Source organism: Salmo trutta, chromosome 15 (genome assembly GCF_901001165.1).
Source record: "Salmo trutta chromosome 15, fSalTru1.1, whole genome shotgun sequence".
In the NCBI taxonomy this organism is placed as follows: domain Eukaryota; kingdom Metazoa; phylum Chordata; class Actinopteri; order Salmoniformes; family Salmonidae; genus Salmo; species Salmo trutta.
In genome coordinates, this window is record NC_042971.1 from 22,529,849 (window position 1) to 22,548,466 (window position 18,618).

The window sequence follows — 18,618 nt, forward strand, 5'->3', positions numbered from 1 at the left end:
TAACAGAAATGGAGTAATGTGTCCCTGAACAAAGGGGAGAGGGGGGCGGGGGGGTCAAAAGTAAAAAGTAACAGTCCGTATCTGGTGTGGCCACCAGCTGCATTAAGTACTGCAGTGCATCTCCTCCTCATGGACTGCACCAGATTTGCCAGTTCTTGCTGTGAGATGTTACCCCACTCTTCCACCAAGGCACCTGCAAGTTCCCAGACATTTCTGGGGGGAATGGCCCTAGCCCTCACCCTCCGATCCAACAGGTCCCAGACATGCTCAACGGGATTGAGATCTGGGCTCTTCGCTGGCATTGGTAGAACACTGACATTCCTGTCTTGCAGGAAATCAGCCATACTACTCGTTCTGTACGTGGTGGCATTCTCATGCTGGAGGGTCATGTCAGGATGAGACTGCAGGAAGGGTATCACGAGGGAGGAGGATGTCTTCCCTGTAATGCAAAGCGTTGAGACTGCCTGCAATAACAGCAAGCTCAGTCCGATGATGCTGTGACACACCGCCCCAGACCAGGACGGACCCTCCACCTCAAAATCGATCCAGCTCCAGAGTACAGGCCTCAGTGTAATGCTCATTCCTTCGACGATAAACGCAAATCCGACCATCACCCCTGGTGTGACAAAACCGTGACTCATCATTGAGCACTTTTGCCAGTCCTGTCTATCCAGCGACGGTGGGTTTGTGCCCATAGGCGACGTTGTTGCCGGTGATGTCTGGTGAGGACCTGCCTTACAACAGGCCTTCAAGCCCTCAGTCCAGCCTCTCTCAGCCTATTGCAGAGAGTCTGAGCACTGTGGAGGGATTGTGCGTTCCTGGTGTAACTCAGGCAGTTGTTGTTGCCATCCTGTACCTGTCCCGCAGGTGTGATGTTCGGATGTACCGATCCTGTGCAGGTGTTGTTACACATGGTCTACCACTGCGAGGACGATCAGCTGTCCATCCTGTCTCCTTGTAGTGCTGTCTTAGGCGTCTCACAGTACGGACATTGTAATTTATTGCCCTGGCCACATCTGCAGTTCTCCTGCCTCCTTGCAGCATGCCTAAGGCACGTTCACGCAGATGAAAAACTTTCTTTTGGTGTTTTTCAGAGTCAGTAGAAAGGCCTCTTTAGTGTCCTAACTGTGACCTTAATTGCCTACCGTCTGTAAGCTGTTAGTGTCTTAACGACCATTGCACAGCTGCATGTTCATTAATTGTTTATGGTTCATTGAACAAGCATGGAAAACAGTGTTTAAACCCTTTACAATGAAGACCTGAAGTTATTTGGATTTTTAGGAATTATCTTTAAAAGACAGGGTCCTGAAAAAGGGACGTTTCTTTTTTTGCTGTGTTTAGCTAGCCAACGTTAGCCAGTTAGCTTGGGTGCTTGACTGCTGTTAGGTCAGAACGCTTGGATCAACCCTACTTTTCAGCCAGAGCATCCAGTGTGCACTCCGATAATGAAACACTCAATTACGAATGGACAATCTGACAACACAGTTTATTTACACCCAGAGCACAGTCTGGCACTCCAGATTAAATGTACTAACACACCCGTAGTATAAACCAGCCTTTAGTGTTGAAATCTTTGGTTGTTTAGTACATAGCCGCACATGTGAATCCTTAAAGAGATGGGTGGGGCTAAAGCTTAGAAGGGTATGAATGATGCTGAATGAATGTAGACAAAGCAGAGCTCTCCAGTAGGTACTAAAACATTCAAGGGCCATTTTCTCAAAAGTGAGGTTTCAAGTTAATCAACTTTCAAAGCAGAATTACGTTCCCATTGTTCCTCAACTGTAGAGTATGGTATAACATTTTCTAGCTCTGAGTCTCTACTTTTATCCAATGTAAAACACCATTTCAAGACCGAATCAAGCTGGTCGGTCACAGGTGTGCAAAGCTCTTATGAGACTTACCCAAGAAGACTCACAGCAGTAATTGCTGCCAAATGTGCTTCTACTATGTACCGTCTCAGGGGGGTGAGTACTTATCTAATCAAGGTATATCATTTTTTTGATTCATTAATCTTTAAAAAATATAGAGAATTGTTCTACTTAGACAGTAATGTGTAGATCGTTGACAAAAAAATTAAATTAAATCCATTTTAATTCCACTTTGTAACAATAAAATGAAGAAATAGACTTTCTATAGGCACTGTATCTGATGCGGTCTACCCAAAAAGATTTTGGCAACAGATACATGGGCTACATACAGTAAGACAGAGAGGCGCTGTTTCGATCACTCTGATCGTTTCAGCCACTTGTGAATTGAAGGAAAGTTGGCAGTTGAACAGTGCACTGTTCAGATGCTAGAATTATTTTGGGATTAATGTGCTATGGGTAACATTTTTTCTCTCATCAAATCACTTCAAAAAGTTACTGTTTCATGTTACATTAAAAGGTAATACATTTTCACAGTTAAATTACTCACAATAAATGAAAACAATTGGGGGGGTGAGGAACAGGGCCTCTGCCTGGGACCTCCAAATAACTAAGTCGGCTCCAAATATGATTTTTACTTTATGCATCGAAATCATACAATTTTTTTTTAAACATAACCATTAAGATTTGTTGACAATTTGGACTTTGTGGCTACTATACAAGATAATTGGAACCTAATTACAGGAGTCCATTGGGCAGGAAGACCAGGTGTGCGCGTGCGCAATACAGTGCGAGCGAACCACTACTAAAATATTACTTCACGGTAAATAAAAATGGGCAATTGTCCTTATCACAACAAACGTCATAAACCGACGAACATGTGTGCCCCATACTTTCATAAATGTTAACAGCAATTCATCTTTGTGCAAAAGCTCAAAGCAGTTTCTGTAGGATGTGATATCGTGCAATTCGGTCCATGGCAGATAAAGGCTGGAAAATAAATTCAATAATTTAAAAATCAGCAAATTTCAACTAAGCCTTTCAGTCTTTAAAAAGTTCGGAGTTAAACAGTGCAAAAACAAAGTATCTGACTCACCCGGGATCTTTAGCGTGAATTTGGGACAGCAAAAATGCATATAAAACGTTTGGAAAACACACAATAACAACGAGCTAGCTGGGACAAACGACACAGAACACTATGCAATGGTGTGGAGTCGCACGTCCCCACAGCAGCTCGCGCTTTTCAAACTATACCTGAAGATGTGTCTTGGAGATATCTCTCCAACTGCGGAAATGTGAGCTCCGGTAGATCCAGTAAAGCTCCGTAACGCTCTAGAAAAGAGCATATCACGGCGTAGCTTGGGCACAAATCGGAGGAGAAACCCGCCGATGGAGCCGAGGCAGCCATCTTTTCCAATGGTGGAACAGCAGACTCGAAAAGCTCGGAGGACCAATGATTGCCCACAATTCACCGCGAAAAGGAAAATAGCAGCCCAGAGGTCTTTGCGGTAAAAAGTGAAATTACTAATGTAAAGAGTATGCGCGGGGAATGATCCTTCGGTGATAATTTTGGCACTGATGAAGGTGCGAACAGTTTCACATTCTTCCATAGTTAGGCAATTTAGCCCCAAATAAATACATGGACAGTCTGCCATAGAGTGGCTCGGACGCAGCTGCCATTTTGTAGCTTGAATAACTTCTACAATGTGATACACTGCCTGCCTATTGGCAATTGTATTAATTCATCCACTTGTAACAATGTAACGCCAGGAACACTCAGTGGGGATAAAAGTAAAGATACCATCATAGAATATGGCTCAAAAAATGAAAGACACCCAGTAAAATACTACTTGAGTTAGTCTAAAAGTATTTGGTTTTAAATATACTTAAGTATCAAAAGTAAAAGTATAAATAATTTCAAATTCCTTATAAAAAGCAAACCAGATGGCATCTTCTTTTATTTTTTACATTTACAGATTGCCAGGGGCATGCTCCAACACTCAGGCATAATTTAAAAACAAAGCATGTGTTTAGTGAGATCAGGGGCAGTTGGGATGTCATCTTGATAAATGTGTGATTTAGGCAATTTTCCTGACCTGCTAAGCATTCAAAATTGAACGAGTACGTTTGGGTGTCAGAGAAAATGGAGCAAAAAGTACATTATTTTCTTCAGGAATGTGGTTAAGTAAAAGTTGTCAAAAATAAATAGTGAAGTATAGATATCCCAAAAAACTAAGTATTTTTACTTATTCATCCGTTGGATTAGTCTCCACAGCAAAAATATAATTTTCGGAAAACTATAGAATTATTTGTTTTCCATGCAAAGCTGTATTTCACCCATCTAAAACGTGATTTTGCTAATGATTTAGAAGTCAATTACCCTGATTTTTCAAATGCAATGAGTGATGGTAAATACTGACACAGGTAATGTTACAAAAGTATGTGGACATCCCTTCAAAATTAGTGGATTCGGCCATTTCAGCCACACCCGTTGCTGACAGGTGTATAAAATCGAGCACAGCCATGCAATCTCTATAGACAAACATTGGCAGTAGAATGGCCTTACTGAAGAGCTTAGTGACTTTCCATATGGCAGTCATAGGATGCCACCTTCCCAACAAATCAGTTGTAAAATATCTGCCCTGCCCCCTTCAACTGTAAGTGCTGTTATTGTGAAGTGGAAATGTCTAGGAGCAACAAAAGGCTCAGCCACAATGTGGCAGGCCACACAAACTCACAGAACTGAACCGCCAAGTGCTGAAATGCGTACAAATAGTTTGTCCTCGGTTGCAACACTCACTACCAAGTTCGAAACTGCCTCTGGAAGCAACGTCAGCACAAGAACTGTTTGTCGGGAGCTTCCATGGGAGAGCAGCCGCACACAAGCCTAAGATCACCATGCGCAATGCCAAGCTTCGGCTGGAGTGTTATAAAGTTTGCCTCCATTGGACTCTGGAGCAGTGGAAACGAGTTCTCTGGAGTTATGAATCACGCGTCACCATCTGACAGTCTCGACGGACCAATCTAGGTTTGGTTGATGCTATGAGAACGCTACCTGATCGAATGCATAGTGCCAACTGTAAAGTTTGGAGGAGGCATAATGGTCTGGGGCTGTTTTTCATGGTTCGGGCTAGGCCCCTTACTTCCAGTGAAGGGAAATCTTAACGCCACAGTATACATTCATACATACTAGACGATTCTGTGCTTACAACTTCTTGGCAACAGTTTGGGGAAGGCCCTTTCCTGTTGCAGCATGACACTGCCCCCATGCACGAAGCGAGGTCCATACAGAAATGGTTTGTTGAGATCAGTGTGGAAGAACTTGACTGGCCTGCACAGAGCCCTGAACTCAACCCCATCGAAAACCTTTGGGATGAATTGGAACGCCGACCGCGTGCAAGGCCTAATTGCCCAACATCAGTGCTTGACCTCACTAATGAATGGAAGCAAGTCCCCACAGCAATGTTCCAACATCTAGTGGAAAGCCTTCCCAGAAGAGCGAAGGCTGTTATAGCAGCAAAGGGGGGACCAACTCCCTATTAATACCCATAATTTTGGCATGAGCAGTTGTCCATACTTTGTCATACAAAATGTACCAGATAAGAAAATAATAATAATAATTACATATGCAATTGTAATTCACACAGACACTTGTTAAATTGCTCAACTTTTGACAAGTAAAAGTAACAGTTTGGCAATAGGTTGCAACTACATTCTAGATGCTCTGGGGTGGGTATCAAGATAACCAAAGTGACTTTAAAAGGCAAAGGCTCCGTTTTAAAGCAAGCATTGTGTAACTTCCCATAGTGAAAGGCAATTTGGTCAAATCATTTCAAAGAAAACATTTACAAACATTTACTATTTTTATTTTTTTTCTCAACACTTGAAAAAGGTATTTGGAGAATTTCCAGATGACTCATGATGACCTGTTTTTAAGAAAAAAAAAGGGAAAATTAGATCAGACATTTTGCTACCTTAAACCTTTTAGCACTCCTTTTAGGCTATGCTAACAAAATGCATAGATTTACCGTAATTTCCAGACTATTAAGCGCACCTGAATATAAGCTGCACCCGCTGAATTTAAATTTTTTTAATTTTTTTTTTAACATAAATAAGCCGCAGGTGCCTACCGGTACATTGAAACAAATGAACTTTACACAGGCTTTAACGAAACACAGCTTGTAACAAAAATAAAAAATTAGCAGTAAGCTTTAGTTGTCTTTTTGCACTGAGTCAATTCCTCACGCTGCTGTTTCCAACGTCTTATCGACTCATTAAGACCAAGCTCCCGTGCAGCAGCTCTATTTCTTTTTTTCCGACAGCCAGATCAATTGCCTTCAACTTGAAAGCTGCATCATATGCATTTCTGTGTCTTTACCATGATGAGGGTGACAAAATGACTACCGTAATCAGAATGATGGGAAGTTTGAGAGCGCTTGATTTGATCTAAACAGTAAACAAAAAAGTTGTTTGACCTTAACCCGTTCGGCAATTTCATTCGTCTAATGAAAGCTTCATGCCGCCCAAAAAACTGAGCACGTCACAGAATGTGTTTTTTAGGAGAAAAAAAAATGCGAAAGCGGGAAAAATCCATATATTAGCCGCGTCATTGTTTAAGCCGCAAGGTTCAAAGCTGGGAAAAAAGTTGCGGCTTATAGTCCTGAATTTACGGTATGTCAACGGGCGATGTGGTGTCTGAAACCAAGCGTCCCTGCCAGCTGTGGGATGCAGACAGACCGAGGTAGTAGGAAACAGGGTTTCTGTGTTCGGGGGGAACGACAAAGCAGCACTGTGCAAGCTGTACTGGAACTTATCCTGCCTTTTTAACACTTAGCTAAACCTGCCTTACATTGGGAAAATTGTGACTCTGGTTTGGGGCTCCCTCATGGTTATGCTGTGGGGATGGGTGTCGCAGGTGCGACGGCAGCTGCCTCCGGCTTGGCTCCCTTCTGCTCTGAGATGGGGGTTGAAGGGACCTGCTCGTCCTTGGGTTCCACGATGCTCACGTGGTCGGGGAGAGGCTTCTTGGGGCCGATCTTACCGCTGGGATCCCAGGGCAGCATGATCTTCACCTTGATCCCCAGCACACCTTTGGACAGGCAGAACAGATTGCACCTCAAGTATTTGACACCATTTCACCACTTATCATTTCTGGTCCTGTTCCATAAGACGACAAGTCGTCTTTATTAGTGTTGTCACTATACAAACCTTGTACTAACGATACCAGGCCAATTATCACGATACCAAGCAGTATTGCGATGCCATAGGGGGAAATCAGCAGCCTAGTGTCCTGTTCACCCCCAGACGCTTGTTCCCGTTTTCAGGATTCGTACAGACAGTGGCAAGTTAAGTAAGGACTTAAGTACTAATATCTATTTAAGGACCATCAATTTGTAAGTTAATATTATGCAATTGTTTCTTGTTGCCACCAGGTGGCAATATATTGCCACAACCTCATGGGGGAAAAACAGTATTCATCACTACCTTACAAGTTCTACTAAATAATACGATGTTTCACTACATATGAGTGTTAGGTCAGTACTAATGATTTTGTCATTTGAGTAGTGACGAGCAGAGTTGAGACATGCCTACTGGTGAACACATTTCCTATTCACATTACACAATTCCAGCTGAATGACTGTTTTTATTGAGTACTTGGGAATCTACTAATTAATAGATTTAGAAAAGCGTCTTGCGTCCGACTGCAGCTTTAGTGTTGCTGGACGGGAAAGGGCGGGTGGCATGTGTGAGGGGTAAATGGCATGTGAACGGCCACCAGAATGGCAGGCACACGGCTGCCGCTTGATAAAGCAGAATATCGCGGGCGCCCCGTAAATGAGGCTATTGGCAAAAAAGCTGGAGGTTGTTGCAGAGAAGTGTGGGATGGTTGGGTCCAATGATGTGGTGGTAAAAAAAGGTGGGTAAACTATACTGAACAAAAATATAAGACGCAACGTGTAAAGTGTTGGTCCAATGTTTTCAGAGCTGAAATTAGAGATCCCAGAAATGTTCCATACCCACAAAAGGTAGATTTAATCCTACATTTGCCTGGCATTTTAGCTATCGATGTGACGTTGCCAGGCAGGTACAGTCAGTTCTGTACCTGAGTGGCAGTGTGGATGGGATGAGCGAGCTCAACTGGCAACCACAGCATGAAACACGTGAGGAAACAAAACTCAGTAGTCTGCCTGGAAATGAATTTGTAAGACCAACACATTTTTCTAATATTTTTCATTAACATTATTTGGTTATTATCTGTTCTCTCATTTTAATCCAAGTACTTTCAAGTACCAACTTGAGAAAATGTTTGATTTAAGGTATTCCAATACTTTAATTTCTGAGTTCCAAATTCAAGTACTTTAAGCACCTCAAGCGCCTTGTGCGAACCCTGCGTTTTCGAAACGTTCTACATATGTGCTACGCAAAAAGCTGTCACAAATTCACACATCTATTCAATACAGCACATTGAATTTAACTTCACTGTATAATAGAATATTGCATAGAATGGCTGATTTGCTCATATTTGCAAAGGCCTACCTGTGATTTGGTTGGAGGAATATACATGCATAATGAGCTGCATGTCATTGTGGCAATAAGGGTAAAACACTGAATAAAACATTCTTTACTCTTCAGTTAACACAGACCCTCTCCCGCCCTTCCTCACACACCCTCTCCCACAAACACACGCACATTGCCCACAACTTTTAAAACATTGGGCACCAAACATAATTTAAGGAGCAAAAGAAAGACATTTTGTATATAGTTTAGGCTTACATTAGCCCTATATAAAATCTACCTTTGAAGCACATCTCATGAGTATCCAACCCTTTTCTTCCTGTGCTAATCAAATTTGCCGTTAAGTTACCAGGTTGTTAGCTAGCTAGGTAAACTGACTGAACGTTGGTTGTTATCAAACCAATCATTTGTGACCCAGGATTAGTTTAAAACGGCCTGCTACATGGTTTGTGAAATTAAATATCATGCACGCGAATCCCAATGGAAAGCAATAAAGACATTTACGGTAATATGGGTCATGTTTTAACCGTTTTGGCTAGAGACAAACCATTTTCTTCGCCCTCTGGCACTCAGAGGCTGCATGACAGTGAACTTGTAAAATCTACTCAGACTGGCCTGTGCTCTTGGTTATAACAGGTGATGAATTTATACAATGTGTCAACATTGCTTGCTCTGCCTGCTGCTCCAATGTAACAAATCAAGAATCATCAGGGTCTGCATCCCCATTCGCCATCAAGGCAAAATGATATTTTAAAAACTGATGGAGGAATAGATGATCATGAAGAGCAGACAGAGAGAAGCAGGTGAGTGAGGGCTGGTAGAAGATGCGGCTGGCTGATTACAGCTGCCACACGTGATATGCGCATGAAAGTGATGTGGATATTATTGCACATGAACATACAAGAGACTAGTGCCTGTTGCTTAAACGAAACAGACCTCATAACATTTTTATAACCGACGCCAGCAGATTCTTTAAATCGGTAGGGCTGAAAAATGTGGTAGTATCATGAAACGGTACCACGGTATTCTAAAATGTTGGTATCATAAGTATCATGTTTTGGTACAGTGATACTACTGTGGTACCAGTATACTGTGCAACACTAGTCTTGACCTGGCCCAAATAATGCCCGATGCACACTATAGGGCCGATCCGAACCATATGGAGCTAGCTTGGATCATTTCTTCTCACTGTGTGCATCCCAATAATATCGCCTCTCTCGAAGTGTGCATTCATTCCCTACTTCCAACAAATCAAACAAAAAAAATGGTAGAGGCATAGGCTAGTGGGAGTTTCCACCATGTCTTATAGCAGTCATTTCCTTTCAAATCAGTTAAGGGAAGTAAGCAAGCAAGTACACACTTTGGGATGAATAAGAGATCATTGGGACATAGCCACATTGGAACTGCTGGAATGGACAGCAACCATGGTGGATGCGTAAAGAGGCCAGTCCAGACAGCTTGGGCCTATAGTGTGAATCAGGCATAAAACCCCACGGTGACCTCACCTTGACGGAGCAGCACATGGCGGACAGCAGTGTCGACGTAGTAGTTAACGGGGTCTCCGCTGTGGATCATGAGGCCATCCACGAACTTCATAGATTTGGCCCTCTGACCCCTGAGCTTTCCAGAGACCACCACCTCGCAACCCTTGGACCCGCTCTCCATGATGAAGCGCAGGACACCATAGCAGGCTCTGCAACACCAAAACAAGCAGAATTAAAACACCATATATTCTTACAAGTCCCAGGTCTTCAACTCTGCCAGACAGTGCCATGAAAAATGACAACAATATACAACAGATAATCCCACCCTTTAGAGTAGTGTGTAAAATATTGTAAAAGATGAGATTGCGCTCTGACACTGGGATCTTCCAGTTTCAACTAACACCTAAAATATTAACTGAAGTCCCAAGAGGTGTACCGTACCACTGCGTCACTTCACTATCTTTTCAAGGTTTGACAGGATGGTTATTAAGAATGTCCGTTCAAGTACTCATAAATTATTCATCCGAGTTTTAAAAAGTGAAACAGGGCTGAAAGCAAAACGTTTACAGTACACAACTGAAAACTAAACTTAACATTTTGACAGCACTTGACATACTCCACAAAACACAAACATCTTAGAGTTAGCAGGGATCTTTGGGAGGGCCAGTATAGTTGCATCTCCAAATTTAGAGCAGAGTAAAACAAAAATTTAGATTTTTTTTAAATGAACACAACTTCTCGGGATAAACACTTTCAGTGTAAACTTAAACCCTTAAAACCAGACTGAGCATGTAGGAAAGATAATGGACCATTTTTTTTAAAAATATATATAATCTTTGAAAACTAACAATCAACAAAATACAAAACTAGAGTCAGGGAGAATTGAACATTACAAAAACTATTAATTTAGCAGTATTGATTTAGTTAATTATGTTTGAGCAAAAGAACACAGCATTAGCCATAGAAAAATGCATAGAATTGCAGAACATCTTTAAAACTGCAACATTTTCTCTCAGCTCCATGGCAAAATGTGTAGAATTGCTGGAAAATTGCTTTAAAGCTGGAGAGAGAAAAATACTCAATCGTGGACACTCTTACTGACAGTTTTGGCAACTTTGCATGATGTATTGTTGTCTTTACCTTCTTGTCCTTTGTGCTGTTGTCTGTGCCCAATAATGTTGTGCTGCTGCCATGTTGTAGTCATGATGTGTTGCTACCATGCTGTGTTGTCATGCGTTGTTGCCATGCTATGTTGTTGTCTTAGGTTTCTCTTTATGTAGTGTTGTCTCTCTTGTCGTGATATGTGTTTTGTCCTATATTTTTATTTAATTTATTTTTAATCCCAGCCCCCGTCCCCGCAGGAGGCTTTTTGCCTTTTGGTAGGTCGTCATTGTAAATAAGAATTTGTTCTTAACTGACTTGCCTAGTTAAATAAAGGTTAAATAAATTAAAAAGTAACTAATACAAACCTTTAATCAAGTACTAACCATAGTTAGTACGAGAAAACACAGGGCAAAGATCCTCACCTGCGGACAGCCAGACCCCCAAGAAGCTTGTAGCGCAGGGACTCTGCCTGGGCGATGGCGCACAGACCACGAGTGGCAACCTTCTCAGCATACAGCTGATGGCAAGAAAAACAGACAAGGACAGTTACATAACCACACTCACAGTATGTTGCAAACTTTCACAGAGCAGAAAGTGTTTAGGGGACCAGACGACAATGATAGAATTTCTGGTAGTATTTGACAAGGAATGAGCCACAAGCAAATATTAACTTTATAGTCATCCACCACCCCTAAAATATGACCCTGAAGCAATGAAAACAAAAATGTAGAGATCTATCATGGCCATAACATGACAATGGGTGTCTGAAACCAACCATCCCTTACCTCAACACTGCCCTCTGGGAAGCCAAACCTCTTCTGGACCACTGCAGTCAGCTCACGGATACGACGCCCCTTCTCACCAAGAACGTTTTGTGTCCTGGAGAAGGAGTATTTGGTCTGTTGGCACCTCAACAGTTTGAGTCAACTCACTGGCTCTCAACAGTAGTGTTCATTATCAGAGTCAACTTTCTAAAAATCTAAGTTTGTCAGATAGTCAAACCTCATGTGGTCATATGTGGAGAAAAGTTCACTATCCCACCCATTGCAGAAAACACATTGAAAATATAGGGAACATTATTGCATTCACCATGAACGGCGATCAGCACGCACTCATTAATAATCCCCCACCCCCACAGATACAGCTATAAACCACAACCCAAAATAAAGGAAACATATGCACCATGTAATTTCCAGAGCTAATCTTTTTTTTGGGGGGGGGGGCATATAGCTGGACATGCACAACCAATAGTGTGGATTCATCTTGACAGACTACTTTTGAGGTCAAAACATCTGACAAACTTTGATTTTGGAGTAGAATGTGCCAGTACGCCACTAGTCCTGTGGTTTTGATGTCCAGGTTTTTGGACTCACCTGGTAGCCAGGATGATGATTTCGGTCCTGGTTGGGGTGACACGAACCTCCACGCCAGAGTAGCCATCCTCAGCGAGCTCTCTGGTGAGGAACTCGTTCAGTTCAGCTTTGAAGATGCCATCAGCGACAAACTGTAAAAATATGAAGACAGGAGGAGTGTGAGTGAGGTAATCAGCAAGTAATTTAGCAGGGACAGTTTGAAATACAGCATCCTGGCTGCTCATTGCAACAATCAGTAGACTTACCAAGGACACATCATGTCTAACCAAAGTAAAGATTGGAATGTTACATGTACACTTCGATCACATTAGAAAATAGAGTTTAACTCTCCTGGTCGAACCGAGAAAACCCCATCTATCCGGAGGCAACTTATTTTTCCAACGCACACATTATCTGGCCTCACCGTGGCATGTTGATGTTTTATGGAAAACTGGAATAGTAATATTGTACGACCTAAACTTGCATGACCAGGAGAATACCCTGCAGGTTGGGGATTGATTGACATTTTGAAGCTGCCGATAAGGTACCGGTGGGTTAGTTAACATCTTTAGCAAACTACACTGGTCAATGAAGAATATATTTCAACACACTACAGTATTGGATCATGTGCGCATGTTGCCTAGCATGCTAGGTCACCAGCCGTAAAAATAAAAAAATAAAAATCGGAAAATTTTAAATTTTACCGCAGTAACTAACTGCTTAACTATAAGGGTGGTTTCTATATATGTGACCTCAAATCTCTAAAACTAAAGATAAATCGGTACAAACCTTCCTCTTCTTAGATATTTGCACTGCCATCTTGGGACGTGTCATAGACCGGAAAGACTGTTCCGCTTCCCGGAAATAACCATATGCTATTGTTTTCATTTAAACGCATGCACATTCCCAGATTCGCCTCTTCCTCACTGCGTTAGGTAGAATAGCTGAAATACGTACACAATGTAATTGATCTGGAATGTTATACAATTATATTTATTTCCGTCAAGTAGTGTACGTTCTAGTTTGTCTTAGCTTTGTTGTCTTTGGTTTTTGCCCCAACACTACACAACAGATTCAAACACAACTGAAAGTATTTTTTCCAAAAACAACTAAGCTAAAACTGACAAACTAAAACGTACACTACTACCTAACGATATTTTCGTCTTGTTAATAGCCGGAAGTACACGCTTAAGGTGTGTTTACTGTGAAAGGAAGACAAAAATGTTAGCTAACAAGCAGACGTTAGCATGCCACTAGAACAGGTGTGGGCAACTCCAGTCCCCGAGGGCCTTATTGGTGTCACACTTTTTCTCCATCCCTAGCAACCAGCCGATTAATCAAATTGTATTCTTAACTGAAGATCATGATTAGGTGATTATTGGGCCGGAGCAAAACTGTGACACCAATCAGGCCCTCGAGGATTGGAATTGCCCACCCCTGCACTAGAACAAACTCAACAACAACGGAACAAAGTTGGATTGTATTAGCTGGCTAGCAACTGTTGGGTTTGTGTGGTCCAAACCTGTTTGCATACAGTTAAGGCAGAGATTCACAAACGCGTTTTGGCACTACACCGCTGATTCACTAATCAAGGTTTGATCATTTGAATCTGTTGTGTAGTGTTGGGGCAAAAACAAAATGTGTACCCATTGGGGTCCCGAGGACCGAGTTTGGGAAATACTGAGCTGAGACGTTGGATTGACAATCGCTGGGTCTGGGTACAAGACCCGGTCGAGGCTACCCCCCGAATTTGCTGTAATATACTTACTGGTTTCATTGACCCTCCCCTTTAACTGCAACATGTTTAGCTACAACTTCTGAGTCCGTTGGAGAAGATCAGCTTGAGCAAAGTGAGGTAACATCACTGATCTACAAATAGTATTATCTGCCAAATAATAGGCTTTATGTGATTAAGATTCACCTCCCCTGGCATAGGCGACACCCCCCCCCCCCCCAAATACAGATGCACAACCAGACATTGATGATTGGAGACAGATTGACTCAATTAAATCATATTTCCTAGGATTTTCTACCTACTGCAAATGTAGTGGATCATACTGGAAATACCAGTGAAAGCAAAGTGCCAAAAAATAAATAAAACATGGCCCTAATCCTGGGTTAAATCTCAAATATGGATGAATTGTAGTGTATGCACAGAATACTGTTGTACACTTTTTAATCCACTAGATGGAAGTAATGGGCAACCCACTCTACTGAAAGTTGACAAATGTCACTTGTATGGAGTTAGATGTTTCAAAGGGTAATGTGAGCATATAGCCCATTTTCCAGTTGTTTTTTGGCTCAGAGTAAAACAAAGTGAAACTCACCAATCCCAGTCCTAATTTCAATGTAGTAAATGTTGCTCATTTGCCCCTGGTCATGAAACAGACATTATTGTTTTACCTATTTGCAACTTTAGTACCGAAATGTTCTTGCTGCTCCGACAGGATATCCTAATGATAAAATGGTACACCGTTGAAAGTAGAGACAGGGTTTAAAAGCTGTCGCAGGCTGTTTAACATTATAATTTTGATGGGTGCTATGCTGTCCCGAAGGTTCCATGGCATTGGCGCAACTTTCACTGGGTTCATTTCCCCCCCACATCCCGAAATGCCATTTTTGTCCCTCCCAGTTTTATCATTGCAATGTGTAAAAAAAATACAACGGTGTGCTTTAGGACCATGCGGACGCCTCCGAGCGGTCGGTAGGCTGTGTGAAGGCAAAGATTTTGGAAGGCTGGCTGGACTAGAACCGGAGAGTTGAGCAAAGCTCAGTGTGTATGTGTTACATTTTTACATTTTATTTATTTTTTTACATTTTTAGTCATTTAGCAGACGCTCTTATCCAGAGCGACTTACAGTAGTGAATGCATACATTTCATTTCATACATTTTTTCCCCCTGTGCTGGCCCCCCGTGGGAATCAAACCCACAACTCTGGTGTTGCAAACACCATGCTCTACCAACTGAGCTCTTTCACCAAGTTGTAAGAGAGAATAGCAGAAAGTGGCTACTCTTTAGTTGACTGGTGTAGCTGGGAAGGTAACGGCTGTTTAACTTAACAGAAAAACTAAACTAGTGTTTACTTGTAGTGCTGAGATAACATTACATGTCAGTTATAATACTATCTAATATTTAATTCATTTTCGGCTGAGGTGAATGAATAAGCTACGCTAGTTAGTAGCTACCACAGCCAGGTCAGCTCTAGCCTCTAGTTATGTCAGATAGTAAAAATAGCCACCTCATATTGCTATCTAGCAGCTGTTTGTATGGAAATGTTTTGTAGCCTTTGTTTATGTCCCGTTTCAGAAGTAAATTAACTTGGCGAGTTTTCGCCAGTTGATGTACCGTTGGAGAGAGCTGGCCAAAAGTTGGATAATGTTAGCTATTCTTTTTGCCTCAATCAGGGTGGGTACAAGTATTGATTTGCCTAGTTAAATAAAAGGTTACATTTTTTGTAATAAAAAAAAAAAAAAATACAAATATTGTGTAACGTTCAAACAGGAATCCGTTCCAAAAACTTCATAAAGTACAAGGTTGCCAACAAACACATACAAAGTAGCATGATCAATTCATCTAGCTAACTCACCATGTAGCTCATCTTTAATGTTTGTCAACAGGCTACCAGAGTGAGGACAGACACTTTTCGGAATAAACGTGGCGAGTGAAAAACTTAATTAAAGAGCCCACCCGGTATCTTATTCTGCCGCTATCCAACTTTGTATGCGTTGATGTTATTTACGAAGCTTTTGGAACAGATTACACAAATGATACCCACCCCCTCAATCACACTAACGTTAGACCTGAATCAAACAATGAAACCATCAGCCAAACGTTTGAAGATATTCGGACTTTTTTTTCAGTGCAATATGGGTTTTTATTGGCTCAGTATGGCAATGTAACGTTAATGATCTGTCAGTTTCCCTAACTAATTCCCTACTTTTCATAGTGACACAGTAATAAACAGCTCCAATGTTATAGGTTTCACTATCATGGTGCACAGTAGAGGTCACTGTCATGATGCACGGGACAGATTGCTCTTGCCCGCACCTGCTGGCTTTCTGCCCGACTCCCACCCGCTACAGCAAGAACTGGTCCCAAACCCAACCGCAGTCCCGCAATGTTATTTTAGGATTATGTGATGCAGATCACTTGTCAGCCACATTCCTCCATACAAGTGCCATCTGTCAACGTTCAGTTGGCAGATGGCAAAAAAAATATTGTGTAGATTTATGAGGAAAATATACCATTTAACACATTTCAGAATAAGGCTGTAACGTAACAAAATGTGGAAAAAGTCAAGGTTTCTGAATCCTTTCTGAATACACTGTAGGTACTACCACAAGACATGAGAGATTGAGACACCTTGAGAGCATTTTGCATAACAGGAAGTGTAAAGGGCTTTCCTTGAAAGATGGGGGAGGAGAGGAGGGTCTCAGCTGAGGTCCAAGCATTCTGATATGTTCTGTCCAGTTGTTCCTCAAACAGGCCTGCCTGCAGGTGCCATCAACCAGCCTACATATTATCTGTGAGTGAACTGTGAGAATGGTCAAGACAGAGAGAGCGAGAGATAGTCATTCTTTCAGAACAGTAGGGTACAGCAGGATTAAAGAGAGATTCTGATTTACAGCCATGGGGCCAGGCTTATTGCTTCGCATCAGGGTGTTGTAGGAGACGGTAGTGCAGGACCTTGTGAGTATCATGTCCACTGGATAGGGCTGAGTGACTGAACTGTGTGAATGGTCCTGTGGGTGGGAGCGAGAGAGATAGAAGGAAGGGTCAGTAATCAAGTAATATCAGACTGGCTCTGTATCATTGATCACTAGCCCCCCCACCCCAGACAAGGGGTATACATTCCAAGAAGTAGGCCAATTGTAGTGAGCAGGTAGGATGTTTGTGAAGTATACCCATAGCAATAAAAAGGCACATTTTAACTTACTGTATTGGCTGATGTAACTACATGAAGTTCATGATGATCTGCTCAGATGCCATACTGTGCCCTTCTCCTGCTGTAACATTCAGGACACACACACACACACCAACTGCAACTCAATGTTATTATCTATGCATAGCCACTTTAATAACTCTACCTACATTTACATATTACATCGACTGGCCAGTGCTCCCGCACATTGGCTCTGTACCGGTACCCCCCTGTATATAGTCTCGCTATTGTTATTTTACTGCTGCTCTTTAACTACTTCTTACTTTTATTTATTATTCATGTTTTTTTAACTGCATTGTTGGTTAGGGGCTTGTAAGTAAGAATTTCACTAAGGTCTACACCTGTTGTACTCAGCGCATGTGGCTAATGAAATGTGATATATAGCGTCACTGGATATTGTTGCATGTGTAAGCAATGGCAAAGTTGGCGATGCAAAGTGCCAGATAGTTAAAAGTGACATATTTACGGAGTAATAATGAACAGCAGTTACTAAGCACAGCCAGGTGGTCTACCTAAATTAGCTACAGAAAGAAATTGAGAAATCTCACCTTTCTTCTGCAGGTAGCTCTGGCCGGGCAGCTTAATCTTGTAGCATGTTGAGGGGCTAATTTACTTCCACTTGCTACTACTAGTTAGCATGACTATAGCAAGTGGTCATGTAGGGTTAGCTAGTCAGTAGCCAGCCAGTGCTAGCTAGCCAGCTACTGCAAACCAACTTTGTTCAGATATAGAGATTGTTCTATTGGCAAGCTAACTTCATGATAAGTTCTGCATCTTTATCTTCCTGTCACACAAATCATTTGTGCTGTAAACCGCCCCCCCAAACAACTTGAATATTCTATGAGGGAGTGAGTACTTCCGGGTATGAACAAAACGAAAATCGGAATAAAGTGTTATTTGTTTTCTGTTATTCCATGTCCATTTTTTGACCCAATAAAGGAGAAAACAAGTCCATTTCCGATTTTCAAATTCAGAAACGAGCCCTTTTCGTTTTTTTCAAGTCGTCTTTTGAATCAATAACCAATGAATGGAACATACACAGACCAAACTAGCCTGCCACAATTCTGGTTGTCACTAGTTACCACAGCCACAAAGTCATAAACCATGAATATTTCTACAATTTATCTTATTAAAAAGTTTTATACCTTAAACCAAAAATCGAATTGTTTTAATGAATATTTTATGATCAAATAAAATAAAACGTTGTTGGTCACATACATGTTTAGCAGATGTTCTTGCGGGTGTAGCAAAATGCTTGTGCTTCTAGTTCCGACAGTGCAGCAATATCTAACAAGTAATATCTAACAATTTCACAACAAATACCTAATACACAAATCTAAGTAAAGGAATGTAA

The 18,618-nt window shown here is 41.7% G+C and overlaps 2 protein-coding genes and 1 long non-coding RNA gene across 6 annotated transcripts in view; all 3 read right to left on the bottom strand.

Moving 5' to 3' along the window:
- LOC115148631 (remodeling and spacing factor 1) overlaps positions 1-3,309 on the bottom strand; it is a 58,420-nt gene extending 55,111 nt beyond the window's left edge. For all 3 annotated transcript variants that reach the window (XM_029690702.1, XM_029690701.1, XM_029690700.1), the window contains exon 1: positions 3,120-3,309. In XM_029690702.1, coding sequence (XP_029546562.1) covers positions 3,120-3,273 — 154 coding nt within the window. In that variant the 5' untranslated portion in view covers positions 3,274-3,309. The remainder of the gene's footprint in view (positions 1-3,119) is intronic.
- Positions 3,310-5,709: 2,400 nt separating this feature from the next.
- Positions 5,710-13,211, bottom strand: LOC115148633 (40S ribosomal protein S3). The gene is made up of 7 exons (XM_029690704.1): positions 13,111-13,211; positions 12,343-12,473; positions 11,755-11,848; positions 11,392-11,486; positions 9,887-10,074; positions 6,715-6,954; positions 5,710-5,791 (listed from the first exon to the last, which is right to left on the bottom strand). Exons 1-6 carry the CDS (start codon positions 13,207-13,209, stop codon positions 6,755-6,757), a joined length of 807 nt encoding a protein of 268 aa, XP_029546564.1. The 5' UTR covers positions 13,210-13,211; the 3' UTR covers positions 5,710-5,791; positions 6,715-6,754.
- A 2,957-nt stretch (positions 13,212-16,168) lies between these two features.
- LOC115148634 (uncharacterized) lies at positions 16,169-18,521 on the bottom strand. Of its 2 annotated transcripts, none has more exons than XR_003866710.1 (3): positions 17,813-18,521; positions 17,259-17,361; positions 16,169-17,064 (listed from the first exon to the last, which is right to left on the bottom strand). It is a non-coding gene; the product is annotated as an uncharacterized LOC115148634 (long non-coding RNA). The 2 variants fall into 2 exon arrangements; XR_003866709.1 differs by having other exon boundaries at positions 17,259-17,328; positions 17,813-18,514.
- Positions 18,522-18,618: the final 97 nt, after the last annotated feature.